Here is a 26,314-nt window from a genome sequence, read left to right on the forward strand (position 1 = left end):
GGAATAAATTGAATTTGCCTTACTTATTAATGCTAATCAACATAATTTGCAGTATTTTACATATGCCAAAACTAGAAGCAATTATCCTTTTGTTTCTGTACTCTCATTTATTTTCAGTGCTGTTCTTCAATTTTTGAAAAATATACTTTTATATTTTGTGAAAATGCTTGCAAAAAATATTAAGAAAGTTGTGGCAGAATTTTTTTGCGTTTGAAGGCAGTACTAAATTAAACGTAAAAACATGGTAGAATAAATTTATATTTAATTTATTTGAGCATTATAAAAAAACAAAAGAGAGATTTTTTTATCATTAGTGATGTTAATGAAAGCTGTAATTATTGTATTTGAAAAATGAATGTTTTATGGCTTGGTGTAAAAGGATTTTGTATGTGTAGAAGGATAAGGGCATTATTTTAGAAATTGAAAAAATATAGACAGCATGTCACATATAACTTCAGCCATTAAGGTGAGTTTTTCGCATAAACAGATCTCTTAAATATTAGATTCAACAAAAGTTTGACAGTATTGGAATCAGAATATACCACTGCTGTATAAGTGCTCTGGCAGATTTTAAAGTCAAAATGTAAAATTATGATTTATGACTTGGCATCTGGATGGAGTATACTATTCCTATTTTCTGAAAAGTATTTGTTTTGTTCTCAAATATAAGTACATAGCCAGGTTGGTATAGTGGTTAAGATGCTGGCCTAGGTACTAGGAGACTGATGAGTTCTAGTTCTGCTTTAGTCATGAAACCTGTCTGGGTGACAGCTGGGAAAATGATTTTGGGCAGTCCCTCTCTGTCAGTCTAACCCAGTTCACAGGGAACAAAAGGAGGAGGAAGGAGGGAGAATTATGAATGTTCACCCTCTTCAGTTATTTATAAAGTAACAAAGATTGGATAAAAATCTAATAATAAAATTTGCATAAATATCCAGACTGCTTTAAATAATGCAGTTTGCTCCTATTAAATTAAATCCTGATGTTTATCCTGACGGGATAAGCATCAGGACAGGTGCACTTTTCAATGGTTGTACTTCACTTAAGAAACTTCTTTGCCAGTCTACCATACATTTCAGTGCCAGGAAAAACATTCTTTATTTGAGCCTTTTAAGTATATATTTTATAATGGAGATCATCTTTAAACAACAGTGCTTGAATTACATTTTAGAATAATTTCATTTTGTGTTTTATGTTTTAACTTGTGGCATTTGATGGTTAGTTCTTCAGGAACCATTCTCATGAATCAGCTGTGCAAATTCAGTTAATCAAATGAATAAAATGAGATAAAAATGTGATGCATCCTCACTACAACAAGAAAACAAGATGGAGGCCTCAATCTTATGCACTTACTTTAGAACTTTGGAAGTAAAAATACGCTAAGGAAATCTTGATTTCTCAAATATTAGGTTAGAAAATGTTTCCTGCCACATGCCTTTATTTGAACTATTCTATAATTAATACTATGCATTTCTATGGATGTTTCTTATCACTAGGGTCTTCCTGGGCCCCCAGGTGAAAAAGGTGAAAATGGTGACGTTGGTCCAATGGTAAGATGTTGTTCTTTCTCCTCTAAATGACCCCATAAAGTTTTTTAAAAAAAATTCACCAAACTTACATAAACATCCATACATATACCATAATATCAAAACATCTACGATTACACATTTCTGTCCAAAATGCCATAAGTAAATACCTTTCATTTTCTCCTTTTATACTTTTATCTCCCATCTGCTTTCCTTCTATATTTCACACTACTCCCCTTCCTCTCTTCCCTCTTTGATTCACCAAAGATTCTTCAAAATAGGGAGCAGGCTAAACTTAGTTTTCCCATTTTCTCTTGTTCTTTGCATCAGACTTATAATTTTGTAATTTTGTTTGTGTTTTCTCTCTTGCAGGGTCCTCCAGGTCCCCCTGGCCCTAGAGGCCCTCAAGGTCCAAGCGGATCAGATGTAAGAAATACATGAACATCCGTTGATGTTTACACATGTATATACATATATGTAGTTTAAGACATAATTAACACATGAATCACCTTAAATATTCTTCTCATCCAAGGGTCCTCAAGGTCCATCAGGTTCAGCTGGCTCTGTTGGAGGAGTTGGTCAGAAGGTAAGAAAATGCAGTGGATTTTATACCTTATGGAATAGGAAATACGCATTATCCCTCTGAAGGATGTTCTGCTGAGAGATTGGACTGTAGTGTCCATAAATCCTTGTCAACAAAAATACATTATTCTAAATATCCACTTTTGAACTCAATGATGATTACATTTTAGGGCATATGTGTAAAATTGCATCTAATCAATATCTTGTTCCATAAGTATCCATCGACTAGGGTTTGTTTTGCTGTTGCATTAGATGTTTATGACAAAATATATTATTATTGTTGCACAGGTGTTTAGGTTAGATTCAACGTTTTGTTGAACCTGACCGATATTTTGTTGAGTCAGACAGATGTTTAGGTTGGATTCAACATTTTGGTCCATTTTTGAAAACTTTCCAAGCATCTGGCATACATAGGCAGATGTTGTTTGTTTCATGATGTTAAAGGTATCATCATTAGATGTAGGTTGTTGATTGGTGGTGATGATTTTTTTCAATGCCAATGGTATTCAAGTGGTGCTCCAAACATTTTGGAATTGCACCCAAGGCAGCAATTTGTGTTGGTACTATCCTCGCTTTTTTATATATATAGTTGTTCTACTCCTATTTATATCTCTTGTCACAAACACACATGAACCTTGCTCTTCTTTGGCAAATTGCCAAAGACCAATTTGCAGGAAAAATTTGGCAAACCAGGCCACTGGTAGACCACAACATAGACTAATATAACTTCACTTAATGTTATGTCATTGTACATGACTAAAATAACACGATACCGTTTTAGAGTAATTACTAATAACTAAAATTGAAATATTTTTCCTCTGTGTTTTAAACTCATAAATGAGATTTCTGGTAGATCTTCGAGAAGCTTTCCAAACTGTCTTTGTCTTCTTGGCCTGAGTTGAAGTCCTTGATCTTTCCTTTCCTTTTCATGTCTGAAATTTGGAATCAAATAAAGTCTTCCTGTATTCTTTATGAAGAACTATCTGACTCTTTACCCTCCAGTTTAGACCTTTCATTGTAAAGTAACACTGACCAAAGGTTCAGGTCATACAAATAAGGGATCATTATTTAATCATTGCCAGAAATGGAGACAAAAAGTTCCAGGCCTTTTCTTCTGTGTTCAAAAGAACACAGAAGAAGGACCAGCTATTTAATGTGGGTGTCATCATTCTTCATTTTAAAGAAGACTATAGAATAAGTAAGTAAAGATTTTACCTTTCCCATTTCAATCTATTTTTAATGCTCTGTTGCTCTAATGTTGACATCCATTGCAAGATATTGATTATCCAATGCTCATCACTTTATCTTCCTTTTCCTAGATTCCCGTCAAATAAAATCTCTTTCTTGTTAGCATTGTGTCAAAGGAAATGGACATATACAAACTATCTATATTTGAATAAGCCTTTCTAGTTTTAGAAGCTATGCAAATATTTAGGTGGTTGGTACCCAAGCTACTACAAAATTCAAAGTTTGAAACTTCTTCAACTTTCAGGAATATTTTCCCACCATAAAATCATAAAGCAATTTGAAATTCTTTGTCTCCTTCCATGCTGCAATTGTAGTAACATCTCTTGTTTTACAGTAAAGCTTCATGCTATATTCCTAATCCCAGAGATTATGATTCTTAGTTCAATGTAAATAGGATTTTTTTTGTATACTTGCTGCTAAATGTAAAGCAACACTTGATCATATTTTTAAAATGACACATGAAGGAGCTATGCAGAGTTCTGTGCAGAGTGCATTGGGCAGCAACAGTTTTACAATGGTTTCTATCATTTGCAACATCTCCTGCATCATCCCAAGGGACGTTAATAATCCGAGTCTGCGGAAAGGGGCGGTATACAAATCTATTATTATTATTATTATTATTATTATTATTATTATTATTATTATTATTATTATTATTAATCTTAAGATCTTCCTTAAGTGTTTGATGCCAGGTTTACTGAAACTGGCTTCATTTTCTATTTCCCTCGCAAATCCCAAATGTGATTTTTGAAGAAGCAATTGGATTTTCTGTTTTTTTCTTTGAAGACGTTTTGCTTCTAATAATCCTTCTCTAAGAGCTGAAGAAGCTTCTTGGATGAAAAGTGAAACGTCTTGAAAGAAAAACACATAAAGTTCAGTTTCTCTTGAAAAGGTACATTTGGGACAACCATTATCTGAATGACTGAGAATCTCCATAGAAATTCCTCCTGAAGATATCCAACATAGAGCAATTTTTGGATGCCTGTTTTTAGACATATACAAGATATGGCCAACAAACCACATTCAACATTTGATCAGAGTTCTCAATAAATGTTCAAATCTGGTCCTGATATGCGGTATAGAGGATTGTTCTCAAGCAACATTGTTGGAAACTATTTAACCATTTAATCATCTTGACTCTACACTTCCATGTTTCACAAGCATAAACTGCAATATGTTTGTGAAACATGGAAGTTTCACAACAGCCTTGAAGAATTATCTTTGTGGTAATACTTATGGCTGCTGTAGACCATAATGGGAGCATGCATTGAAACACGACTGCTGCCATTCCAATTTGATGGTGAATATCCTCAATTCATAGACAAAATGCTACCAACATAAATAAATTGTTGGACTTGTTCTATAGCAGTGATGCTTGACCTTTTTGATGTTGTATGACAAAACTGGGAGGAACAAGGAGAAATGCATGTGTACACCCATAATTCAATGTGCCCGCCCTAAGTATATGCGCATGACCCCCACGCTCCCACACTTTTGGCACACGATAGCACGGCGGGTTTTTCACCCTCCCCAGGTTCCAGAGGCTTTATAGGAATTTGGGAAGGATGAAAATGGCCTCCCCACTGGAGGCCTTCCAGAAGCCAAGCTGATTTTGCAACTTCCAGTGGGACCAGAAGTCCCATTTTTCCACTCTCCAAAGGCTTACTAGGAGACTCTGCAGAGACAGAAACATCATCCCAGAGCCTCCACACAAGCCCTTTACTTACCTCAAAGCAAGCCATGGAGACTCCTGGGAGGGGGCGTGGCCAGCCATAAATCAGCTGGCTAGCACACCCGGAGTGCTGGAGCTGATCTACAGCAATGGCTCCCCTGCTGGCAAATGTATCTTCATGTGCCATCTGTGGCACATGTTCCATAGTTTTGCCAACATGGTTCTATAGCTTGGCCACAGACTGTTATAAGCATATAAGTGTCCCGAGCACGTCCAACTTGCATAAACTTGATCTTCTCAAAATTTATACGCAAGCTAATCCCGTTGGCCTCATTATCTAAATTTGCATTTATTGCAAATACCTCTTCGTTTCCCCCAGCAATGCAATGTCATCTGCACAATCTAAATGTGTTAGATGTGTTGTTGCCCATGGGATGCTAGGGCTATCTATTGCTCTCTGAAAACAGTCCATGGAGGAGGGAAACAAGAATGGTGATTCGTATTATCCATCCCTTTCTTACTCCTGTACTGATGTTAAAGAAGGCTATATGGCCGGATGCCTCTTGTACATAGCAGCTACATTTATAATACAGTTTCTTAAAGTTGATAAAACACTGAGAACTACCATAGGACTTTACAATATTCCATACTGATTCTCGTGGAAATTATAATTTCCACTTCTTTTAAAAGTTATTCAATTATAAAAGTTTGGGAGTTTTTTGCTCTAGTTAATGCCATGCAGGTGTAAATGGATTGTTGTTCCCTTTTACTATTCATGCAATCATATAGGCCAAAGATAGCTGCTGTAAAAATAACCAAAGGTCATGCTGAATCATTAATGCTTTCTGTCTTTCTCAGAATCGGTTATACATCTGAACTACCAATATTACACATATGCATTAACCACTTAAAAATCAACTTTTAAGTACAGGCTTTATAATATTGTGAAATGGACTGGAAGTTGACAGTGCAAATGCACTTGATTCAGATATGATCTAATGGAGCTAGGCTTAGGGAGGGAAAAGTAATTTTTTTTTTAAAAAAAAGGTAATTTTTCAGAAAAGTGCCCATAGCTTTAAAAAAAAAGTTATGCTTTGAATACATTGATTAAAGTTTCTGTCTTCACATTTTCAATTAAAAGGAATTCCACAAGGAAGAACGTATTTTTAAAAAAGACTTCATCCTACTAATTAAAAGGGAGAATATTAGGTTTTATCTCTCAATAACCTGATTCCAATTATAACAGTTTTATACATATACAACATAGAAATAATAAGCATGGTATTCCAAATCTTAATCCAATTACTGTTCTTGCACTCTTATAGAACTAATTCGACTTTCATATCCAATTTGAGATGTAACTCTTCTAGCCTTGTAAGACCTTGACATTCCACTGTTGTTGTTTTTGGCTTTCCTGACCTCAACGTTCTCAGATATCATTTAAAGTGAGAAGGCAGGATATTCTTTCTGATTTTGGAATAGGCTGGAAGGGGTGGAAGGAGCCGAATGGTGGTGGCTAAGGCTGGCGGCAAAGAGGGGAGCTCAGCAGAGGACAGAGAAGCAGGGGGACATTGCCCACCCACCAACGAAGCTCCCTGCAATGTGAACAGCAAGACCGCAGTGGCGGTTCTTCTAGGAGACTCCAGCCCGAATGCTTTTCCCCATTCAATGATCCCAGGCATTGCCATGTGTTTGGGGCTTATTGGGCTGCTGGGGATGGGGGAGGGAACAGAGATAACTCCTGCCACCTGTTTCTTCCCCCTAGGAGCCTGAGATGCTCAGAATGTGGGATCAGTGAAGGGCTACCAAATTTTTTACTACCACACTGTGGGTGTGGCTTATGCAGGACGCCCAGCATTTTCTTTCAACACATTTCAGTGCAAATTGGGTACTCTGGAGTGGAGCTCCATTTTCGCTGTCCCACTGCGTTCCACCCCATCCGGCCACTAGCCAACCCCTGCCTGGGATCATTGCTGCACATTCGGGACTTCTCAGGCTGCTGAAGCGGGAGGGAATGGGTGGTAGGAGCTATCTTCATTCCCCAACCTCTCAGCAACCCAAGAAGCTCAGAACGGGCGAAGAAAGTTGATAAATATTGAGCCAATTCCATATGAAGCCAAGGGAAGCTCACTGACCATTCCTCAATTCTGATAGGGGATTCATGGAATTCTCACTATGAACTCAAGAGATGAATAAATTAACGTAAACATTTCTTTAATGGTGTATACATGTTGCCTTTTCTCAGATTGTTTATATATGCCAGACAAGCCATCTGGTTTACTAAAGAGCTATCATCACTAATAAATGCTGCTACATTTGCTTTTGAGACAAGAGATGAAGATTTTTTTTCTCTGTCAGCATGTTATTTTATTTATTGTCACTATGTTTATTTATTAGTTTCCTTAGGCTAAATACGTAACGTAATTTCTAACCAGGTATTTTGAAATAATTTTCTATTAGCACTTCTTGGTTTCTCAAGGATATACTTCAATATTGTTTTTTTAAGGTTGAAGAGTTCATTAAAAGAGTAGTATTAAAAGAGTAGCATTTATCCTTTAACAAGAAAGACAATCAAAATATTAAATTAAATGGAAGAAAGACTAGAGTCACTACTGTATATAATGTATTACTTCTATCTTTGAATATTCATAGGGTGAACCTGGAGAAGCGGGAAATCCTGGGCCTTCTGGAGAAGGTGGCACAACTGTAAGTATATACTTCTTCTTCCAATAGGTTTTGTAGAAGTAACTGTACTGTAGCTTCTCTATAGTATTTTGAGATAGTAACGTGTTCTGTTTGTTTCTGCCAAAACCTACCAATAATTTTTTTATGATACTCTTAAATGTGCCAGGAAAGATTTCTTATTAAAATTAGTGTTTCCACGCAGAGATTCTTAGTGATGAAATCAGTTCAATTTGCTTCTTGATCTATACAGTAAAAATCTAAAGCAGACTATTTTTAAAAAGTTTCAAGATCATTTCAAAGAGCAAGGTCTGTTGGTTAATTTGTGTGATCTCTGCCTATTTTTCTGACTCATATTATCTCTGAACCTTTTTTTTTTTAAAAAAATTGATCTTGAGAACTGGCATTAGATTCATTTGCTATCATACTGTATTTACCGTATTTTGCGGAGTATAAGACCCACCAGAATATAAAACGCACCTTAGATTTTGGGGAGGAAAATAGGGGAAAGAATCTGCATACCAGATATTCATCTAGCATCCTTAGTCTGGTCAATTTCAGCACATTATTTTATCCCCTGGTTAGGCTTAAAAAAACCTTATTTGGAGAGAGTAACAATACAATAGCTTGCAAGTCAGTAAGAGCTGGGAACATTGTTAGCACCTGATTAGGGCTGGAAAATTAACAAATAGAGCAATTAAAAAAACTGCAAAGACTTAGGGCTTGGAAAACATTTTTAGCAGAGAGTAACAATAGAATAGAATTCTTTATTGGCCAGTGTGATTGGACACACAAGAAATTTGTCTTGGTGCATATGTCCTCATATGAAAGATGTTGCAAGCCTGTAAGAGCTGGGAACATTGTTAGCACCTAGTTGGGGCTAAGGGAAAGAAACATTCAGAGCAAGTAGAACAATAAAAATACTTTAAAAGACAAGGTTCGGAAAACATTATTCACAGAGAATAAAAGAGAGTGAAAGAGTTTGCAAGTAGGTAAGAGCTGGGAACATCATTAGCACCTAGTTAGGGCTGAAAAGAAACATTTGGAGCAGTTTAGAGGAATGAAAAAAAGCTGCAAAGACGAGGCTTGGAAAACATTCTTAGCAGAGTGCAACAATAAAAGAGCTTGCAAGCAGTAAGAGCTGGAAACATTGTTAGCCCCTAGTTAGGGCTGGAAAAAAAAGCTTTGAAGAAAGCTGCATTCAGAGTAAAGGACACACCTGAATTTTCAGCCTCTTTTAGGGAGGAAAAATACAGTAGCTTATTTGCCCAGGTCTTTGTTCTGGTTATTGGATAGGCTTTTCAGTTAGAAAAATTATGGTGGCACAGTGGTTAGAATGCAGCATTGCAGGCTAAATTCTGCTGGCTGGCAGCAGTTCGATTCTCACCAGCTGAAGGTTGACTCAGCCTTTCATCCTTCTGAGGTCAGTAAAATGAAGACCCAAATTGTTGGGGGCGATATACTGACTCTGACCCACTTAGAGAGGGCTGTAAAGCATTCTGAAGTGATATATAAGTCTAAATGCTATTACTACTTCTAACTTTTGACCTACAGCTCTAAATTTATGTTCCATCAGCATTTTTTAGCACAGTAATACTCATACTATAGGGAACTTCATGGGAGAGACCTATTGCGCATGGTCCCATTCTTCTTGAAGTAGCTGTTTTCATTCATCATAGAACAGGACTCCTAAATATTAGCATTCCACATACTGCATACATTCAGAAAATCTTTTCATTCAGTGATTTCTCATGAAGAATTCTACCATTAATTTACAGTCATTTGCACTTCAGTTCATTTTCAAACCTCCCCAGAAATAAATTTCTTTTCCAAACAGATCTTGGGAAATTTTCAGAGTGCTGTCTTCATTTCTCAGCTCAAAATACATTGCCTCCACATGAATGAGATTTTTATTTTATATATAGATGATTATTTTTGGTTGCTCCCTACTTGTTTTAAGCAATCTATACCTCCATTAAAAGCTCTTCCCTTATGCAGGGTCCAAAAGGTGAAAGAGGTGAAAAAGGTGAATCTGGACCACCTGGAGCAGCAGGACCTCCTGGACTTAAGGGACCTCCAGGTGATGACGGTCCAAAGGGAAATCCAGTAAGTGAAGATACTAATCCTGCCGCCCCAATATTAAGATTTCAAAATAAGTATAATCTGCCACATACCTCCCAACAGCCGGTCAGGGCCCACAAGGTTAGTCTTCATCCATGCAATTTTGACTGGCGGGACCACATGGCAGGGCCTCCTCTGTGGTGGCTCCAGCCCTATGGAATCAACTCATGATGGAGTTACCACCCAATCCCTGAGTCCCACGGGATTGGGCAGCATAGAAGTCAAACAAACAAACAAACTCCCTCTGCACAATCTCCACCCTCCTGGCCTTCTGGAAGGTGGTAAAAATATGACTTTTATTGGCAAGCCTGGTGCCGGTGAATGATTCCATCTTGTCCCAGATGAACGGATGAAGGTCTTAATTTAAGGGGTTTTTAAATTGTTTTATTGTTTTTATATTGTTGTTTTTCTTTTGCTGTCGGATGCCCAGAGTCTGCAGAGAGATGGGCAGCTTATAAGTCAAAACAAACAAATAAATAAATAAATAAATAATCAAGATCTATTTCATTTCTTAATTGCATTTTCTCAACTCTCTATAAAATTATTCTGAGTACTGTCAGGAAGATCTGTTGTAGACAGAGTTGCTGTATCAGTGAGAGGGGTAGCATAGAAATAGCTAAATATTTTTTTTTCTAGTTTTCTTAACATTGGTTACTCTTGTTGGATTTTAAGAAGCTGTATTCCAAAATATATTTTTGTTTCAGAGGCTATATATTCTCAGAACCTATGTATCAATAAAAATGTCTTATTTGCAATTACGTTTCCCTGATGCTCATTTGTTTTACCTTGTTTTCAATTTCTTTAGGGCCCTGTTGGGTTCCCTGGTGATCCTGGACCTCCCGGTGAACCTGGTCCAGGTGTAAGTATTTCAAAAATAAAACTGCTTTACCTGGCTTCAGTTGATATTGGATACGGTCTTTGATTCTGAGAAATTTACTTTGTTGCATCTCTTTCCTCTGAGCAAAACACAGCTTTGTGGAACTGAAATTGAAAGTTTCTTTCCTCAGTTCCTTTCCAGGATTCAGTGTAACGCTTGTCTAAATATTACTTTCATATCAACCTGTACAGTGAGTGAAGCACGGAGACCTTTTTGATATCAACTTGTGATTGTATTGGCTTAGTGGAAAATTGAATCTTGGTCTCCTTGTTGCAGTACAGTATCCTGATTATTACGTCGAACTGGATTTTTGAGAAAATCCTGAAGTATAAAAACATTGCAGTTCTGCAGCTAACACGAAGCAGAAGTTGCTATGAGAGGCTCCCTTGGATAATAAACAAATCACTGAGATATTTAGACAAACACAACATACTATATTGAATTAATATTGCTGTCTGTCATAGTTCTTAAAAAGAGTCTTCTTTCTGAGTAGAACATACAATTCAAATAGGATATAAATTAGATGGGTGCTATTTTCTTTCATCCTCTTTCTTTCTTTCTTTCCTTTCTCTTTCTACCTCCCTAGGGAACTGATGGCACAGGAGGAGAAAAAGGCGATGATGGCGATCCAGGCCAACCTGTAAGTAATATCTTTGTGAGCATAATTCTGTTGATTTCATTGTATTAATTGATTGTATTATAATAATTGAGGATGGCAGCACTTATATTCCAATCATGTCAGGATTCTAATCACATCAGGATTGTGTAGAAAAGGCTGAAAGCTTCTCTTTGGAACAATTCATATTCAATCTTTGCCCATTTATTTACTTTTCCTATTTATCTGTGGGGAAAATGAATAAAAATAGGTTGTTCTCAACTTAGGATCATAATTGGGACTGTAACCTCCATTGCTAAGTGTTGCAGTCAGTGAAGGTCTACCAAAATCTTTATTACCACACTGTGGCCGTGGCTTATGCAGGACGCCCTACATTTTCTTTCAACATCTTTCAGTGCAAATTGGGTACTCTGGAGCAATGTACCCTCTAATTTTTTTTCGGTGTGGGCGGAAAAGTATAGTGTCTGAGCGACAGTCCCTTTGGGACTGGGCGGAATAAATAAATAAATAAATAAATAAATAAATAAATAAATAAATAAATAAATAAATAAATAAATAAATAAACAAACAAACAAACAAACAAACAAACAAATAAATAAATAAATAAATAAGAAAAAATCCCTTTTATTAAAAGAAATTAATAATTAAAAAAAAACAAAATCCATTACTATTAAAACTAAATCAACCAGCAAAACCAAAAACATAACTATTAATAAAAACAGATGAGGGCTGGGGTTTTTTTCTCTGTTATTATTTAAGTGCTTTTACCATATGCTTTAAATCAAGTCACTTCTCTCTCTGTTTCTCTCTCCTGTCATTCTCTGCCTCAATCATTTTCTCATTTCTCTTTTCTCCCCTTTTTTCTATCATTTCTCTCTATCTCTTCCTTCCACTCTTCTCTCTCTCTCTTGCTTTCTCTGTCTCTCTCTCACACTCTCTTCCTTCCTCTCTCATCTCTCTCTTTCTTTCTTTCTTTCTTTCTTTCTTTCTTTCTTTCTCTCTCTTTCTCTCTCTTTCCCCCTCTTGGTCTCTTTCTTTTTCTCACTTTCTCCCTCTCTTGCTTTCTCTCTCTCTCTCTCTCTCACTCTTTCTTGTTTTCTTTCTCACACTATTTCTCTCTCTTGTTCTCTCTCTTGCTATCTCTTTCTCTCCCCCCTTTCTCTCTCTCTCTCTTTCTCACTTTCTCTCTATCTTGCTGTCTGTTGCTCTCACTCACTCTCGTTCTCTCTCCGTTCTTCTCAGCGGAGGCTGGTGATATTCAATGTCGGGGGGGGCATGGTTGCGCGCGCTCCCTATCTCCATACCAGGCCACTCGGAACATTCAAAATAAGAAAAGCCTTCGCTGATTAAAGTTTTTCTTATTTTGAATGTTCCGAGTGGCCTGGTATGGAGATAGGGAGCGTGCGCAACCTGCCCCGCCTCTCCTGCAACCCCGTTGCTGAGAGCCCGGGATGAAAGTGCTCTCAGCAAAGGGACTGAGATGGGCAGGGCGTGCGTTCCGGGTGCGGAGGAGCCGCGCCCAAAGGTAGGAGGGGGCGGAGGAGCAGAGGGGGCGGATCGGGCGGGGGGCAGTGACGAAAGGCCGAGGGGGCCGGAGACAACATGGGGAGGTAGGGGCAACTGCAGCTCCCTTCCCTTCTGTTGCCGGCACCTCCCCGCCCCCCGCGGGACTGCGCGCCCATGGAAAATGGGGACTGTGCGCCCATGGAAAAGGGCGCGCGAGGCGGTATTTTGGGCTGCGCGCACGCTCACGTGCGCAGCCTACAGGGAACGGTGCTCTGGAGTGAACTCCATTTTCGCAGCCCCATTGCATTCACCCCTATCCGGGCAGCAGCCCACCCCTGGTTGCAGTCATTAAATGTGTTATCACATGACCATTTCTAATTTTACACAGTTTTAAACCTTAAACAAATTTTAAACAGTTTTAAAATTTTACACAGTTTTACACAGTTTACATAGTTTTAAAACTTTTTTGTCACAGTTTTAATCAAATCTATATCCCCCATTGACTTTGCTTGTCAGAAGCTGCTAGGAAGTCACAAATGGTGGCCATTGCAAATCCAGGCATATGACAGTTGCAAATCACATATTATGGCAGTCATATATGCAAGGGCTGGTTGGAAGTCACTTTTTTTCAGCACTCTTGTGACTTTCACAGTCACTAAACAAATGATTGTAACTCAAGGATTATCTGTAAGTGGGTAAGAAGTTGGAATTAATACAACTTTCTATAGTTTCCTAAATTACCTTTCATATTTCTTAACAAGTTAAGTCCACATACTTATATTTTTCTAGTTTACACTGGTTTTCTTATCCAGTTTCAGTTGATAGCATACACTTTGGTTGCCAAATATGTGTGTGTATTTATTGTGTGTGTGTATGCGCACACCATTGCACAGGATCTTTTAGCAATCACATTTTAAATTGGGTAATTTGAATATTTTTATCATTTCAGGGACCACCAGGTCCTTCTGGTGAAGCAGGTCCCCCAGGCCCTCCTGGAAAGAGAGTAAGTCATATTTCTCTGTATCTGACCTTTTTTGTTGTTGTTGTTGTTCATTATTGTCATTGTTGGATTTGGCGGGGAGGCTATCAATTTAGGTGGATAGATGGAACAATTTAAGCAGACTCTTATCGTTTGTATTGACCCAAGGGCTCATTAATATGTGGAAAAACTCTTTTTCTCATTTAAGAGCTTTCACCATCTGTTACTAAGATTCTTTTTTTCTTCCAGATTGCCATGCATTTAGTGTACTAAATTTCATCTGACTTGTAACAGCATGCACAATTTATTTCACACTTCGCCACATTGCCTCCCAACACAGGCAGAGGTGCTGGAGGAAATTTTTTTGTGTATCTGAAAATCCAGCAACTTTCACATTTATACACATAATTCAGCTATTCAGCTATCTTGCCACATTTTGCACTTCTTTGAATAACTTGACAATTTAAATCTATCCAAATCTAATTTAAATGTATGAAATGCATATTTTGAGCATTGTTTTTGACAACGGAGCTTGATGCAGATACAAAAGGGAATTGTGAAACCACATAAAAGTGACCTGAACAAGAAATAAGCAGAAGGATAAATTCCTAAAGAAAACCTTCCTATAGCAGGTTTTCACCCAATATTATTGCATCCTAGAGAAGTAAAACAGATATATTGTCAAACACATGGTAAATTATAACCGATAAGCTTTTGAACTTTGTTCCGCATATGCAATATGTGTATAGCCTTGACAATTATATCTGTTTGTCTATTAGGCAAAATGTAGTCTATTCTGTTTTCTTTCCCTCCTCCCCCAATATGGTTCCAAGAAATATATAAAGGCATTATATGCCACCAATCATAGCAAATTAATGCAACACAATTAGCAAATTCATGAACAGGTGTTCTGTTGTTTTATTTAGCCAAGAGAGCTTCCCCTTAGCATTTCTAATGTAACAAAAATCAACTTGATCTAGGACTAGGTGCATTTTTGTGGAAAACTGTCTTATATTTGATATACTTTTAAAGGCCAAGATTATGGGGTACTAAATTATGTGCTGCTTTGAGTTATTTCTTTACATTTGCTGTGAAGGTAGGTTTGTAAAGAATTTTGAAAGTGGGTGGTTTTCATGCGCGCTTACTAAAATTGAGTATTTGTAATGGGAAAAGATACTTGAGAAGACCCTGCTGGGTGCCTCTATCACAGTAACTGCACTTAACTAAAGTTCATCAGCAGGGGTGATAATAAACAATCATTCTATGTTACAACAGTATCAACAGTACTTTGAAAAGCAATTTGTTTCAATATATTATGCATGAAGAGTAATTGTTTATATTTTAGGAGACTCCAGGGTAAATTAATGATTATTTAGCTCCTCCTGCTTCATCTTTTTAAAAAAATCTAGATCTGACGTACTAAAAAAGAAAAAAAAGAGTGAATGGTTATGTCAGGCTGAAGCCAGAATGCTTGGAGGTTTTGAGCTGCCATATTATGCTATGTTCTTTTGGAATGTTTCTTGCTGTGGGAAGAGGAGAGGGATGGTTGCATGAGGAGTTAGAGGTAGACAAAATAAATTTCTTTTAGAGTTTCAAGGTAATCTTTTGTCAGCACCAGGCCGGAAGAAGATGGGCATGTATGGACCTGATGGCTGATTATTAGTGGTCCTATTGGTTCCCGTGGTTCCCACGTGATGAACTTGTGGGTTTGGGACAGGAGAATGAACTGTAACCTAGAAGTAGAAATCCTGGAGAAATCAGATCTGGATTTCCCCAGAGATATGCCAAGATGGTTCTAAGAATAAATTGGAACTTTGAGGAAGTATTTGCCTTGGACTGAGATGTTAGTTGGAATGCTGACAGGTTATTCATTTCAATTAAGGCAACATGCTTTGATCCATTCAATTAGGATATTAATAGACATAAACTTTAACTGATTTGTCTCTGGGGAAAATTCTAATAAAGCAATGGGGTGGGGCAAGTTTTAATCAACAAGGTTATGACATTGGGGCACGATCTCTTTTTAAAAGTATTATTTAGTTCTGGTGTTTTGCCAACCCAGAGTAACAATTAAAATCTAATAAATGATGCCTCTTTCTCCTACACTGAGAATAGTTTTCATTTGCTTCTATCATAAATTATCATGCTTCTTCACAATGTGATGCTCAAAGGCCTCCTGGCAGGAAAATGAGCTGGTGCCCTCAGCATCTGCCTTCTTTGTATAATGTGTGAGCACGCCTGATTATGCCAAATCTTAATCGCGCATAGTGCGGGTCAGTCTCACCAAGCATTTTACTGGGACACTTGTCCCAATCAAAAAGGTTCCTTTTCTGGAGGCTTTCTTGATGGTTTTTCTTTTGAAGACATTTTGCTTCTCATCCAAGAAGCTTTTTCAGTTCTGACAGAATAGTGGAGATCCTGTCAGAGTTGAAGAAGCTTCTTCAAAGAGAAGCGAAATGATTTCAAAAGGGGGGGGGGGAAACCAAGAAAGATCATTTGCCTTTGCACCTTTGGGACAACCATGACCTGGATGACTGAGAATCTCTACAAACATTTGTCCCAATCATTTTTTTTGCCATGGTCACTAGTAGCTGATTCCCTGCATTGACTTGTATGTATTTCCCACTCTATGGTCTTGAGGTGTCTCAAGCTATTGAGATTCCAGAAACTACCAGAATCTCTTATCAACATTCTTAATGCAAAGCAGATCATCGAGATGCCACAATATTTTATTATCTCCAAGAGTGATAATATACGACCTCTTATGTTTTATCTACCAGCTTTGTCTCTTTGTGTGTATTGAAATTGTCAGTACACACTGAAATTAATATCCCACATTTAAATCAAAGAGTGCTTTGCTTTGATGTAACTTCAAAGTGTGTCCTTGAAGCATCTTCACAATGCAACAGTGGTTATCTTACTTGGAAAACTTTTTAAAAACCTAATCATATTGTTTCAGTCTGGCCTGCTTGTGTTTTCCTCTGCCTTTTCCTTAGAGGAACTATGAGGGGAAGATAAGTGAAACCTTTACAACAAGCTCAAAAGTGCTTTTTCAAAAGGTCGCTGGACTTTCTTTGCTTTTGCTTGAAGATGTTTGGCTTCTCATCTATGAACTGATGAAGCTTTCTGAATGAGAAAAGAAACATCTTCAAGCAACAACAAAGAAAGTCCAGTTGTCTTTCAGCAAAGATAATGGGATGGAGGCAGGAGGTTGCCCAAGTTAGGAGGGAGGTTAGTTTAGTTGCGTGGGTAATGTCGTAGTTTGGATCTCTGTAGCACAGAAGGAAACGGAGTGTAGTGTTGAGGGAAATGTCGCAAACTAGGCTTTCAGGGAGGATGAGATCTTGTGTAACTTGAATGTTTTTTAGGTTGAGTGAGCTTTTGTAGAATGTGGCTACACCACCCCCTCTGCGGGAGTCGCGGTCAGACCGGAAGACCAGGTAGTTACTTTGTGTGATGATGGAGTCAGGATATGAAGAGTTCAGCCATGTTTCACAAACAAATATTAAGTCAAATATGTTTGTGTCAAGTAGGATGAGGAATTCAGATAATTTATTGATTATGCTTCTTGCATTGATTAGTTTACATTTGAGATTGAGTTCATGGTCAAGGGTGGGATTGGGTTGAGTTGGGTAGAAATTGGATTGGAATGAGGTAGTAAGAGGCGCACTATCTTTGAGACAACCATGATCTGGCTGACTGAGAATCTCCACAGACTTTTCAGCAAGCATTGCACGAGAAAACCAAGAGGAAAGAAAAGACCAAAGCCTAATCGAGATTCCCCTCAGCATATAGTAAAACTTTTCCAATTTATGTAATTTCAGCAAAAGCTGAAGGCTATCACTTCTTCAGGCAATGTTGTTGGAGAAGGCACAGAGAAGCTTCAATAGTTCAATAGGATTGGCCTTAGGTGATTCAAGGTCAGGAAGTCAGCTTTGTGGAGGTGAATAAGCTGTCTTCATTTTTGCAGCAAACAAATCAAGATATCTCTACATCCTGCACCACTTCATTCAAGTGAATCTTTGTTGTTTCATATATAGATGTAAATGTTACAGCGCTGGTGATTTAAAGCGTTACACAGCCATTGCTGCGACAATAGAAAGCGTGATTTCTTTAATGATATATTGCCACAACAATGGCTGGATGACATTATAAATTGCTAGTGGGAAAATGATCATGGATGCATAGTAATTGTTACTATGGAGCACAAAACTTAATTAATTACAAGAACAATAAGAGGGAGAATACATACAAGAAGAGAACACTTTAAAGGGCCATTAAGAGAGGCATATTATCTTTGTACTAAAACTCTTGTGGAAAGCCACAAATTTTTAGATGAAAAAAGCAGTAAGAATAAACATTTGCTTAATTTACCATTGATTTTTATTTTTTTCAAAGCACGAGCTGTAATTAAAAGCTTTAAAATGAGTAAGGGTATTACATTAAGTTTAGATTCTATTTTAATTGCTAGGCTTGTTCTACAATTAAAAATCATAACATCCTGGTCCAAATTGAAATGAATACATTTCTTCCACCTTCAGCTGCAAAGAACAAAGAGGTTCTACAGTCATTGTACATATGGTAGTTTTACTATACAAGCTAAGATTGACTTTGTAACCTGAGGCACTATAACTGTAAAATAATACGTTGCCGTGCCTGATGCATGTCAGGTTGCCAGATGTCCACTTCATTCTTGTATGATGTCTTTATTAATGTTGGGCAAACCGAACCCGCACAATTCGGGCCCATACCAAATTTTGTGGTGTTCGGCATACTGGACCCGAACCCGATTTTTTTAAAAAAATTCATGCTTTGGTTCGGCGTTCATGCCGAACACTGCGAAAGCCACCACCCGGCTGTCCTCTGCTCAGAAGAGGAGGAGGAACCGGGCGCTGGTGGCAGCGGAGGAAGGCGAACCCTGGGGAGCTGTCGGCTGGGAGGGAGGCACAAAAGGAGCTGGGGAATCCCACGAAGAGATTCCGGGAGTGGAGCTTTGACATCACGTATACCGGCAGGTTGATAAGGACGCTAAGGTGATCACTTCCTGGAATCCAGGAATCCAGGAAGTGATCACCTTGGTGTCCTTAGCAACCTGCCGGTATATGTGACGTCAAAGCTCCGCCCCCGGAATCTCTTCGCGGGAGGGATTCCCCAGCTCCTTCAAAGGGAGGTCTTTTCATGTAATATATATATAATATATAATGTAATATAATATAATATATATATATATATATATTCCATATTTACAACAGCACGAAGCTTGAAACTTCAGCCTGATGATGGTGAATGTGATTTCACCGAAACGTCGCATAGACATCCCTTTGCTTGCGGTGCCACTGCGGTGTCCTTTTTCGTAAAAATAAAAATAAATAAAAATAAAAAATCTGTTAAAATAAAAAACGATGGGATTCCGGGGGTGGAGCTTTAGTGCCACAGACCGTTCGGGTTCGTCCGAACTTTGCGTGAAGTTCGTCCGAACTTGCCGAACCTGAACACTGTTGGGTTCACCCATCTCTAGTCTTTATTTTCAAAAAGTTGTTTTCATCATTTACATTCATTATTCTCTGAGGCTTTGGCAAGGATGAATGGAGCTTCTTGCTGAAGGTATACTGTGTGTTTTGAACTGGATTCATCATTTTGTTCATTGTCACATCCTTTGTTGTTTGATAGTATTTTAAAATTTTGCTCTTATATTTTCAGTTACCCAGGGTCTACTATATGTAAAATATAATACAGAAAAAAAGTGTGTGCCCAAACCATAGAAGATGAGATTGCCATTAAGGAATTTCAGAATTTTTTTCTATCTTGATTAATTAATGGTATTGCTCATTGATAATAATGCTCTAATAGTTATAGCCAATATAATGTCACTTCTCACCAGAGGAACAAGTCAGGCCATTGGGTAATCAGATAGGTAGTATCAACAGAGGTGTCATATGCCATGGAAAAAACTTAATATTAGAGTCTTCCTTCTCCAATATTTGAAGACTACTAGTAACATTTCAAAATAATAGGCAGCCCTGACTGTTTGCAGGGGACTAAGAAGGCAAATGTTTTTCTGAGGTCTTCATGCAGATAATGTGTTGAATTTAATTTTCAGTCAAAAGGTGACTAATGTAATATAAATACATTAAGTGTAAATTATATTTTTGAGTCATTTATGTAGTCCTTGATTTACAACTGTAATGCAGCTTGGCTATTATGATCATAAGTCAGGATGGTCATATGACCAACCTGATTTTACAATCTTTTTCTTTTGATGTTAAGCAAATTACCACTGTCATTAAGTGAATTTCTGTTGTGAAGTGAACCCTTTGTCACTATGGAGTGCTTTTGCTGAAATCCAGAAGTAAACTCTTTTTGCAAAAAATTTATAAAGCATGATCATGTGATCACAGAATCCGACACGGAATATGACATCTGGCCATAAATGCATTACTGGGTGCCTAAAATGCAGTCATGTGACTATCGGGGAGGGGAGCAAATCATTGAAAGTTTTTGGAACCAGGTCATAAGTATCTTTTGGAGGGTCTGTTGGAACTTTGAATGTCTCTAAGCGATCAGTCATATGTCAATAACTACCTGTAATGTCATTATGCTGCATATGATGTCACTGTGACTTCAACCAGATGCCTATAGATGCAGAATCAATAGAGTAGAGTAGAGTAGAGGAGAATAGAGTAAAATAGAATTTTAGAAAAAATAGAAAAGAATAGAATTTTATTGGCCAAATGTGATTGGACACACACAAGGAATTTGTCTTGGTTCATATGCTCTCAGTGTACATAAAAGAAAAGATATTTTTGTCAAGAATCATAAGGTGCAACACTTAATGATAATCAGGTACAAATAAGCAATCTAATCATATTAGGAACCAGTCAATATAAATTGGATACAAGCAACGAAGTTACAGTCATACAGTCATTTGTGGGAGGAGATGGCTGATGGGAATAATGACAAGATTAATAGTAATGCAGTGAATAGTTTGACAGTGTTGAGGGAATTATTTGTTTAGCAGAGTGATGGCAAAAAACTGTTCTTGTGTCTATTTGTTCTGATGTGCAGTGCTCTATACCATCATTTTCAAAGAAGCCAAGTTATATTTATGAAGATTTTGAGATGTTTGGTAACTAACGGGAGGAAGGAGGTTGTCCCTTTAAAACATTTTGTGTATAATGAGATACAATTTAATCAGTTCAGCTTGGAGTATTCGGAAAGGAAAAGGAAGTATTTTCCTGCACATGAGTGTGCGGTTTAGACAACATTAATTTACAATACATTGTTTTAAATGGAATTTATCCTGAAGTCAGCTCATGATATAAGATGAATTAAAGTTTAGTGCCAAATAAAAAGTAATGTCTTCGGAAAATAATGCTTCAAGAACACCCTAAAAGTTGATAGGCCTGCAATTATCCTACTATCATTAGTCTTTTTGAAGAATAATAAATGCGCATCCTGAATAATCTCTGCAGGCATGTGAACATCTAAGCCTTATTTGTCAGGCAATTAGTTGATTTTTAACAGTTTAAAAAAAAAAAACATACAGCAGCATTAAATGTAAGCTGTACTCTATTTAGCAAAATGAGATAAACCCGTTCTATATAATAGGCTTGAGTGAACTGACATGCTTAATTAGTTTTATCTATTTTACACAATAATCTATTTGTTCCACCAATTTACTGAACATTTATAATGCTGGAAACAATTACAGTGGCATTAGTAGTCTTTTCAGCAAAATTGGAATAAAACTCACTTGTAGATTCAACAATGACTAAGTTTGCTGCAGTTAAGCCAAAACATTTCTTTTCCAATATGTTTTTGTTAGATCCGAGTCCAAGGCAATAAAAGGAAGCATGCAACATTTACTTGTTCTTTTTAAAAGACATTAAGAAGCTTCTTATTGTTTTTGTGTAGCGTTGGGATTAAGGTCAGGGGACCTCTTGAGCCGCTGAGCAAAAGAGCTTTGTAATACTTAGCTATGCTTTATCAATTCAAGTAACTTCATTGCCCATTCAGTGTTTGGTAGCCAAGGAAGCAAATTGAATTTTAGGCACTTTCAGCAAGCCAAAGTTACTGCCTCCAAGTAATCCTCAACACTCATGATTTTTGTCCATGGCATGGAATTGCCCCAATTGCAGCCATTGTAAAATACTTGGTCAAAGATTGTGCGTGTGTGCTGATCAAGAACATGGAATACCCAAATCTCATAGAACGTTTCAGTGATTGGTAGATAAAACATCCACACTATATGAATAAATTAAAAATAAATTTAAAAATCCATTGTAATTTTTTAATTTAATTTAAATTAAATTAAATTTATTAGATTTGTATGCCGCCCCTCTCCGAGGACTATCTTTAAAAAGTATCTTTAAAAAGATACTGTCAAAACTCCTACAGCAGTGCAAGATTCATAGTTTCATTAATGTCAGGAAAAAAAATGACAAAGTAACAAAAACCTGGAAACTAAATAAATATACTCTATTCTCTCATTTATTAGTTTTAAGACTTCTGTGAGCTGACTGATCTTCTTTCTCATAAATTCCATAATAAATGGTTTGATGCCTCCCTTAAGAAGGTTGAAATGTCCATGAGATCCTTGTCTGCCATGTTTTGAAAACTCTCCCTTCTTTCCCGGATTCAGAGAATCATCACAAAACACAAAACATTCTCAGTAAAAGAAATTTAAAAATTAAAGTACAGTCAAAGCCTAGCAAAGCATACCTCAATGATACATTCAGCATCCTGCCAACACATAAATTGTTTTCAAAAGAGCTTGGTGTTTAATACCATTCTAAATCAAATCAGGATGGAAGCTAGTCTAATTTCAATCAGGGGACTATTTAAATCGTAGTAGCTGCTACCAAGAATTAGCTTTTATATGCCTCAACTCCATTCATTTTATCAAATCTGGGTGCAGCTAACAACTTCTCCTGTGACATCTCTATCAGAGAGGTTAGATATGATTGCAGAGTGAGGTTCTGTAGTTTCCAAATGCCATATCAGATAGGACTTTACAGGCGACAATAACTATTTTGAACTTACTTCGAAAACAATTGAGATGCAATGCAGTATGGAAAGCATTGGTCTGTGGATTCTCAAGGCAAAATTACCAGGGATGAAATCCAGCAGGCTCTGGAGAACCGGTACTGGAGATTTTGAGTAGTTCAGATAACTACCTCTGGCTGGGCCCAGAGTGGGCAGAGAATAGGGAGTGGGGTGGGAATTGAGATTTTGCAGTATCCTCCCCCTACCATGCCCACCAACAGAACTGGTAGTAAAAAAAATTGGATTTCACCACTGAAAATCACCAATAAATAGATTATGGAAGGAAGGAAGGAAGGAAGGAAGGAAGGAAGGAAGGAAGGAAGGAAGGAAGGAAGGAAGGAAGGAAGGAAGGAAGGAAGGAAGGAAGGAAGGAAAGATGTTTCTTAGCCATTTCACTTTTTAAAAAATGAAAACAAATGTGAGTTGGTCTTCATTCCTATTCTTCTATGTTCTCTAGTTACCTATCTTGAGAAAAACATTCAAATTCACCCCTAACAACATCTGTATATCTGGGAGCAGCACATTGTATATGTAATTCTGAATAATATACATTTGCTCTGTACTCCTAGGTAACGGTATTTTTTATTCCAGAAAGGAATAACAAGATGGATGGATGGAGAGAAAGAGAAACGGTTAGAGACATATATATGTTCATCCTTTCCAGCTTCTAATTTAAATAGAAGTAGTTTTCAACTTGCAACCACAAGAGGAACCAGAACTTCTATTGCTAAGCGACTCATTTGTTAAGAGAGTCATGCCCAATTTTACAACCTTTCATACTGCAGTTGATAAATGAATCATGCAGTCATTAAGTGAATTGGGCTTTCCCCATTATCTTAGCCTGTTGCAAACCACCTGGGAAGATCACAAATGACAATTACATGACCCCAGCATGCTGTAACTGACATATGTACATGCAGATTGCCAAATTCTTGAATTGCTACTTAGGGATTCTACTATAGTCCTAACTGCTAACAGTTAAGGTAAAGATTCCCCTTGCACATATGTGCTAGTTGTTCCTGACTCTAGGGGGTGATGCTTATCTGCTAGTATTGTCATAAGATGTCTCCATGGTTATCTGGCCGGCACAATTAAATGCTGAAGATGCACAGTACGCTGTTACCTTCCCACCAAAGTGGTTCCTATTTTTCTACTTGCATTTTTTCATGCTTTTGAAATGCTAGGTTGGCGGAAGCTGGGACAAGTAATGGGAGCTTACTCCGTTACATAGAATGGAATGGAATGGAATGGAATGGAATAGAATAGGAATGGAATGGAATGGAATAGAATTGGCCAAGTGTGATTGGATACACGAGGAATTTGTCTTTGTGCATATGCTCTCAGTGTACGTAAAATAAAAGATACAATGCTAAGAATTTGAACCGCCAAACTGCCGACCTTTCTGATCGACAAGCTCAGCATTAATAGTAAAGTGAACACAAGAACAAGGGGACACAATCTGAAGTTAGTTGGGGGAAAGATCAAAAGCAACATGAGAAAATATTATTTTACTGAAAGAGTAGTAGATCCTTGGAACAAACTTCCAGCAGATGTGGTGGATAAATCCACAGTAACAGAATTTAAACATGCCTGGGATAAACATATATCCATCCTAAAATAGAATACAGAAAATGGTATAAGGGCTGACTAGATGGACCATGAGGTCTTTTTCTGCCGTCAGATTTCTATGTTTCTATGTTTCTATCTTAGCTACTGGGCCACCATTTCCTCTAACTGCTAGGAATGGACATAAGATCACTTTTTTCTGCACTGTCGTAACTTCAGATGAATTATTAAACAAATGGCCATAAATCAAGGTCCATCTGTAATAGGAACTTTATTCAATCTGGTCTTTGGGTCAGCCTGAGGTCACGTAAGTTGAGGGGAAGCTGGGAGAGAATAGGAAAGGGTTCTTTGAGTCCAAGTTATGTGACTGTTAAGGCTTCTTGAAATTGACCAAGCAATGCCTGATTTACATAGTGCTATTAGTTCTAAGAAGCTGTTGTGCTTCTAATTCTAATTTTTCTTTGTTGATTGGAAAGGGAATTGTATCCTAGGCTTTTATATGGATAATCCTGGCCAAGGAGAAAGCTAAGGAGAGCAAAGGCTAATGCTCTGTAAATGGGCAAATGCTTTATATCCCTTTGCAGTGTATTCTTGAAACGTTGCCAGAAGGTAAAAGTAGTTCTTGATTCAAATGAAAATGATGGTAGAAAGCACACCTCTTGCAGGCTTAATTCTAGAAATCAGTAACACTTTTGTCACAAATACCATAGAGCTTTGATGTATGCAAATATGTTTGGTGAAAAAAATAATAATGCGGAGATAGGATAAATGCAATGAATAATGCATGTCTTCTATCACTTCCTGGCTTTAAATGTTTTGTTTTAAAATCCAGAAAGATTTTTTTTTTTTTGTATAGAACCACATCTGAATCACCTGGTAAATTAATTTATTGTGGCTTTTGGATTATATCCATAGGTAAAGTTTGTAAATCTGACTTGCATTGATGTTCAAGGAAAAATAAATGTGTCCATGTTCTACTCTATCTTTGTGAAACTGCCCATTTAGTGCAGGAAAGACAGTTCTGCATCTAACCCTAGATTGAGAAATGTTATATAATAATCATTTCCCAAGTGAGTATGAAACTTAATGCAGGACCTAGCAAGTTACTGACACTGTTAAATCTCTCATGTTGAGACATAGTTTTTTTAATCATGATGTCCAATAAGTCACAATGGTTTGGTTTCATATAAAATGCTAATTTGAAAAACAGAGTTTGACAAAAAACAGGATCTAGACCAGCGGTTCTCAACCTGGGGGTTGTGAACCCTTTGGGTTTTTTGGAATACAGTGCAGGTTTCAAGGGAATTAGTGATCTATAAAAATTGATTTTGATTCTGTATAAAACAAACCATCCCATTTTAAATATTTGGATCTTGGTCCAGTATATTTTATGCATTTTAGATATACAGTGGTACCTCGAGATACGAGTTTAATTCGTTCCGGACCTGGGCTCTTAAGTCGAGCAGCTCTTATCTCGAACGACTTTTCCCCATAGGAATTAATGTAAATAATTTTAATTGGTTTCAGCCCTCAAAAAACTCACAAAGTTAGTCTAAATTATGCAGAAAGACATGTTTTTAATGAAGAAATGTACATGTACATATAAATGAATAATGAAGTTTCTTTCACTTAACTTGTAAACTTTCTTAAACTTTTAAATTTACATATGTTCAACTTCTCTGCCACCCAATCCTGTAGGACAGAGGTCCCCAACCCTTTTTGCAGCAGGGACCGGCTTTAAGCGATCAAGAGAGGAATGGGTGAATGAATGGACGGAGGGTGGGAAGGAAGGAAGGAAAGAGGGAAGGGACAGGAACAGAGGAAGGAAGCAAGGAAACTTATGAAAGGGGAGAGTAAGAGAGGAATGAGTGAAGGGAGGGAGGGAGGGAAGAAG

At 37.4% G+C, this 26,314-nt stretch overlaps 1 protein-coding gene across 1 annotated transcript in view; it reads left to right on the forward strand.

Annotated features, from left to right (window-relative positions):
- The window catches only part of COL11A1 (collagen type XI alpha 1 chain), a 308,095-nt gene that overhangs the window by 234,885 nt on the left and 46,896 nt on the right, over positions 1-26,314 (forward strand). Inside the window, exons 42-49 of the mRNA XM_070748567.1 lie at positions 1,497-1,550; positions 1,899-1,952; positions 2,059-2,112; positions 7,681-7,734; positions 9,709-9,816; positions 10,637-10,690; positions 11,295-11,348; positions 13,780-13,833. Coding sequence (XP_070604668.1) covers positions 1,497-1,550; positions 1,899-1,952; positions 2,059-2,112; positions 7,681-7,734; positions 9,709-9,816; positions 10,637-10,690; positions 11,295-11,348; positions 13,780-13,833 — 486 coding nt within the window. The remainder of the gene's footprint in view (positions 1-1,496; positions 1,551-1,898; positions 1,953-2,058; positions 2,113-7,680; positions 7,735-9,708; positions 9,817-10,636; positions 10,691-11,294; positions 11,349-13,779; positions 13,834-26,314) is intronic.

The sequence above is a fragment of the Erythrolamprus reginae genome, chromosome 3, assembly GCF_031021105.1.
Source record: "Erythrolamprus reginae isolate rEryReg1 chromosome 3, rEryReg1.hap1, whole genome shotgun sequence".
Taxonomy (NCBI): domain Eukaryota; kingdom Metazoa; phylum Chordata; class Lepidosauria; order Squamata; family Dipsadidae; genus Erythrolamprus; species Erythrolamprus reginae.